The sequence below is a fragment of the Fragaria vesca genome, linkage group LG4, assembly GCF_000184155.1.
Source record: "Fragaria vesca subsp. vesca linkage group LG4, FraVesHawaii_1.0, whole genome shotgun sequence".
Classification (NCBI taxonomy): Eukaryota; Viridiplantae; Streptophyta; class Magnoliopsida; order Rosales; family Rosaceae; genus Fragaria; species Fragaria vesca.
Window position 1 is genome coordinate 4,601,657 of NC_020494.1, and position 5,752 is coordinate 4,607,408.

General features: G+C 35.0%; 1 protein-coding gene across 1 annotated transcript in view; it reads left to right on the forward strand.

Annotated features, from left to right (window-relative positions):
* The first annotated feature begins 242 nt into the window (after positions 1-242).
* Positions 243-5,752, forward strand: part of LOC101309925 (myosin-H heavy chain-like) — a 14,540-nt gene continuing 9,030 nt past the window's right edge. The window contains exons 1-17 of the mRNA XM_004297879.1: positions 243-377; positions 950-1,093; positions 1,363-1,508; positions 1,599-1,755; positions 1,917-1,975; positions 2,170-2,329; positions 2,691-2,840; positions 2,928-3,064; positions 3,155-3,301; positions 3,416-3,517; positions 3,894-3,951; positions 4,046-4,147; positions 4,664-4,701; positions 4,850-4,976; positions 5,083-5,253; positions 5,355-5,486; positions 5,588-5,697. Coding sequence (XP_004297927.1) covers positions 243-377; positions 950-1,093; positions 1,363-1,508; positions 1,599-1,755; positions 1,917-1,975; positions 2,170-2,329; positions 2,691-2,840; positions 2,928-3,064; positions 3,155-3,301; positions 3,416-3,517; positions 3,894-3,951; positions 4,046-4,147; positions 4,664-4,701; positions 4,850-4,976; positions 5,083-5,253; positions 5,355-5,486; positions 5,588-5,697 — 2,075 coding nt within the window. The remainder of the gene's footprint in view (positions 378-949; positions 1,094-1,362; positions 1,509-1,598; positions 1,756-1,916; positions 1,976-2,169; positions 2,330-2,690; positions 2,841-2,927; positions 3,065-3,154; positions 3,302-3,415; positions 3,518-3,893; positions 3,952-4,045; positions 4,148-4,663; positions 4,702-4,849; positions 4,977-5,082; positions 5,254-5,354; positions 5,487-5,587; positions 5,698-5,752) is intronic.

The following is a 5,752-nucleotide window of genomic DNA, read 5'->3' on the forward strand; positions in this document are numbered from 1 at the left end:
TGTTTTATGGATGAACTGCTTTTTAATCTGAAAAGATGAAAATCAAGTTTTTTGTATAATTTATTATTAGAACTTTCATTTTCAGCTGTAGAATACCTCACAGTTTTGTAGATCAGTTCAGTATCCTGATTGCATCTTAATCTTGTCGTCTCCTGCTGTCTATCACTCATTGTTGTGCATCAATTATGGCTATGATTTAAAATAAAGATGTTCTTATAGATCTACTGTTGATTTTATTGGCCATGCAGGCAGATAATGTCAAATTGGCAGTTGGATCTTTTGTTTGGGTAGAGGATCCTGAGGTAGCTTGGATAGATGGAGAAGTAGTCGGAGTTAATGGTGAAGAGGTTGAAATAAACTGTACATCAGGGAAGACGGTAAATGCTGCTCTTGATAGTTTTTATTAATCTAGTTGAAATTGGGGATATCATTGTTCATATGATTAAGAATTGCATGTTTCTCAGACTTTTTTATCTTGCAGTGGCCTTTTTCATTTTTCTTATTGCTGTTTGACACAACTCTTTGCAGCCCTTGGTATTGTTCATCCAGTTGCTTTTATCAAGATACAGAGCAAATTTATTTATTTATCTTTACATGACCATGCATTTTCTTTGCATTTTCAGTCTACGTTAATTAGGTCGGAAAACTTATAGCACCATATCTGGATGTCAGTAATCCTTTTAACCTCTGTGAAAATGTTGATTATGATTTCTTCATTGATTAGTAATTCAAACAGTAGCTGTTACGTTATTTCATTTCGGGTTCTTTTCATTGGTTACGTGGAATAAAAAAGGAACTCTATTTTTTGACATTTATGTTAAGGTTTATACTTTAGACCTTCGCTATCTTGTACATGTATATTTAATATCTAGTGCCCGATTGACCCCATATCAGTGAATATGGTAAGAGTCTCATGGACATTTTATTCTCTTTTTCATTTTTACTGTAGGTTGTGGCCAAAGCATCCAGTGTTTATCCAAAGGATCCAGAGTTTCCTGAACAAGGTGTAGACGATATGACAAAGTTGGCTTATCTACATGAACCGGGGGTTCTGCAGAATTTGAGTTGTCGATACTCTTTAAATGAGATATATGTGAGTCTTATTTGGAGAGATGCACATCCCTTGTCTCTTTTAACAAGTTCAAGAGAACTAGTGGTGTTTCTCTTGATCTTGTAAATGAAATAAATGCCATTTTAATTTCTGCAAAATTAGCTTTCCTTTTCACCTCTCTACTGTTATTCAGAAATGTGATAACGTCTTCATTTGCTATGTACATTTGTTAGTTTAGAGGTGAATATTCAAAGAAGCAGTGTAACTAAAAATATGGCAGACACAGCTAACCTCTCTAATGGTGTTTCCAGACATACACAGGGAGTATCTTGATAGCTGTGAACCCTTTCCAGAGACTACCTCATTTATATGATAATCTCATGATGAAAAAGTATAGAGGAGTGCCTTTAGGTGAACTGAACCCACATCCTTTCGCTATTGCTGATGCTGCATACAGGTAATTTCTCAAAGTTTGCCTTTGGTTTCACTTGTTGAGTGTTATACTATATTCAGTGAGTTAAAACTAATAAGAAAGTTTCTAATGCAGGCAGATGATTAATGAGGGAATAAGCCAGGCAATTTTGGTCAGTGGAGAAAGTGGAGCTGGAAAAACAGAAAGTACAAAGATGCTTATGCAATATCTTGCCTATATGGGTGGAAGATCTGCATCTGAGGGGCGGTCTGTGGAGCAACAAGTCTTAGAGGTAACCAGTTTGTTTTTAGCCATCCAAGTGCGTAGCATCACATTTAATTCCATTTTTGTATCTAAGACGTCTGTTGTTCATGGGATTTTGTTTATGAAGTGACTTTTCCTAGTGAGATTATTAATTTATTTTCTTTCATTTATTGATCTATTTGATGGCAGTCCAACCCTGTTCTCGAAGCATTTGGTAATGCAAAGACTGTAAGAAATAATAATTCAAGGTGGGAACCTCTTTTCTTTTTGCTTCTACTGACATAAATATTCTTTAATTTTCTGAGATACACAACTACACTACGAAATACGAATGCTATAATTTACTGCTGAAGTCAATATTGAAAACATTATGTAAATATTCACTTATATTTTCAATACTTGCATGAGTTTCTCCCCTCAATCAAGTTCAATATAACTGCAGTCGTTTTGGTAAGTTCGTGGAGCTTCAGTTTGATAAAAGGGGAAGAATCTCAGGAGCTGCAATCAGAACTTATTTATTGGAACGGTCGCGTGTTTGTCAACTGTCTGATCCTGAGAGAAACTACCATTGCTTTTATATGCTCTGTGCTGCACCACCAGAGGTTAGTTGAACTTTGATATCCAAATGAAAAATTATTCATTTGTAATTACAGTGATATTGCGTTGCAAGAAATTATTTATTGTTCTCCAGCTAAATACTGTATTTTAGATATTCAGAAAGACCACTGGATAATAAATGATCGCAATTGTTCAGATGCTGATCATTCCAAAACTTGAGAAAATTGTAGTTTTTTATGACTGTACCGTGTATCCCTTTGTGCATGCTCACATGCAGATAGTCATAGGTCTAAGCATGGTAGTGGCACATCAGGATCACCTGTGTAACCCAAGTACACAGGAAATGACAACCACAGTACTCTAATTGAATTTCTCTCATTGACATGCTTTATTGTGTTCACACAGGATGTTAAGAGGTACAAATTGGGAAATCCAACAACATTTCATTATCTAAATCAGTCAAACTGTTATAAGCTGGATGGGGTGGATGATTCTAAGGAGTACCTCACAACTAGGAAAGCTATGGATGTTGTTGGGATCAGCCCTGATGAGCAGGTATATCACTTGTAGCTTATAGATACTGAATATTCAGAAGAAAAAGAAAAAAGAAAAGAAAAAACCTTTTCAATGTTGCGGTTTCAGGATGCCATATTTCGAGTTGTAGCTGCAGTACTCCATTTAGGCAATATTGAGTTTGCAAAGGGGACAGAGGCTGATTCTTCTGAACCGAAGGATGAGAGATCTTGGTCCCATCTCAAAACAGTTGCTGAACTCCTCAAGTTTGTGATCATTGTTCATTATTTTCAAGATTAACATATGAAATTTGATGTCAACAGTAGTGCTAATGTCTAACCTACAACATCCATTAGGTGTGATGAGAAATCACTTGAAGATGCTCTTTGTAAACGTGTGATGGTGACCCGTGATGAGACCATAACAAAATGGTTAGATCCAGACACTGCAGCCACCAATAGAGATGCGCTGGCCAAAATTGTTTATTCAAGATTATTTGATTGGTAGGTTTCAGTAATTTTTCAATGAAGTGTATGTTTCAATAGATACTAATTATTTCATCATTCAGAACATAAAGTGTTCACTGATTTTTTAAGTGTGTAATCTGATTACTCCAGGCTTGTGAACAAGATAAATAACTCCATTGGTCAAGATCCTGATTCGAAACATCTGATTGGAGTTCTGGATATTTATGGATTTGAGAGTTTCAAGACAAACAGGTGCTTAACTGGTACGCTTTTGTTTTCATCATTTAGAGGTTAATTCTTGCAGAGGACTGCCTCGTATTGTTTTATTTATCTGATGGGGATAATAATTAGAAAGACTATCTTGTGCCCTCTTTGATGTAATTTGACCAATGCAATTGCATTTGTGATTGTTAAATTATTTGGGATGGTATTTCTCCTGCTTCTCTGGCTGGTTCTTCCTGGATAAACACTTTTAGATAAAGGTCCTTAAATTGGTTTCACAGTTACTTGCAAGCACCTTTTTGACACAACTCTGTTCCTTTCTTAATCCAGTCATCTTAGTTGCTTTTATTATATTCTTGAGTTTGATGCTCATGTCTGTAGTTTCAATACTGTTAACTGTGTGCAGCTTCGAGCAATTTTGTATCAATTTGACAAATGAAAAATTGCAGCAACACTTTAACCAGGTGTGGAAAATGAATACATGATCATATCTATTCTTTGCTATTCTTGGGTCTTCTAGACTTCTCATTAATTAAGTGTAAACATTCTGCTTAACAGCATGTCTTTAAGATGGAACAAGAAGAATATACCAAAGAAGAAATTGATTGGAGTTACATAGAGTTCGTAGATAATCAGGATATCCTTGATCTCATTGAAAAGGTATAAATTCCTACCTCTTTTTTTCTATTTATTTATTTAATTTTTTTTCTATTTGAAGTTTTGTTTATTTTCTTGCGATTTAGATAAGAACCTAATTTGAGATTAACGATGCCTATATATTTATATATAGTTTTTCTGTAGTGCTGCAAGTTCTTTTCAATATTTTTTACAATCTTGTGAGTGAAAAATTAGTCCTGCGTATGCGAGTGTTTCCCAAGTGTGCTTCTCTTGAATTACTCCTTTCTTTTTCTTTTTTTCGTTTATTGGAACTCGAGGGGCATTGCAATTGATTTCCTGTCCATCTTTATACTCTTCTAACTTTGGTTATTAAAGTAGTTGTTTTCATAACAAAAAAAAAAAAAAAAAACAAATCTTCATACTACGTTTATTTTCTCCCTATTATTCATGCATCCTTGCTGCTGCTATTATTCTCTTTGCAACAGAATGATGTTTTACCGAATAATAAGATTCATGATATCGAGGTTTATTTATCTGATGCATGCTTTTCATCTTCAGAAACCTGGTGGCATCATTGCTCTACTAGATGAGGCTTGGTAACCATTCGAATATCAAACAATTATATGATATCCCTTCCCTGCCCTTTCCGTCCCAATTTTGAAGGCAGCGAGCAGTTGATTATTTGGATTATGAATTTATTTTCATATTTAATGTTTGTGACAAAGCTATTTGAACTTTTTGTAGCATGTTCCCCAAATCAACACATGAAACGTTTTCACAGAAGCTTTATCAAACTTTTAAGGATCATAAACGTTTTAGCAAGCCGAAGTTGTCACCCACTGACTTCACTATATGTCATTATGCCGGTGATGTAAGTTTTCCAGTTCCAGATTTATAGTAATATGCAATATCTATATCTCGCAGAAGAAACTATAAACTTGCTAGGTAATTATTTCATTGGTACATTTTGTTTTCAGGTTACGTATCAAACGGAGTACTTCATAGATAAGAACAAAGATTATGTTGTTGCTGAGCATCAAGCACTCCTGACTGCATCAGCGTGCCCTTTTGTTTCAAACTTGTTCCCTCATTTACGCGAAGATTCTGCAAAGTCATCAAAATTCTCCTCAATAGGTTCTCAATTCAAGGTCCCCTTCTGCTCTAGTTTCTCATTATGCATACTCGCAGTGATTTTTTTTTTTTGGATTTATGCTATTTTACTTTTTATTTATGTGGTCTTTCTGTACAGCAACAACTGCAATCTTTGCTCGAAACACTAAGTTCCATTGAGCCTCACTACATACGTTGTGTGAAGCCAAATAATCAACTTAAACCAGCCATTTTTGAGAATAATAATGTTTTGAATCAGCTTAGCTGTGGGGTAAGCTTATTTTTGCAGTCATTTCATTACTATTGATCATACCAGTAAGTTTGTTACAGATAATCAACAAAAAATGATAATTAATACCTATTATATTCCAGGGAGTTATGGAGGCAATTAGGATTAGTTGTGCTGGATATCCTACTAGAAAGACGTTTGCTGAATTTGCTAATCGTTTTGGCATCCTTGCACCTGAGGTTCTGAAAGGAAGGTAGTTCCATTTATCCTCTGGAGACATCAACCAAAACTCTTTCTCTCTCTCTCTC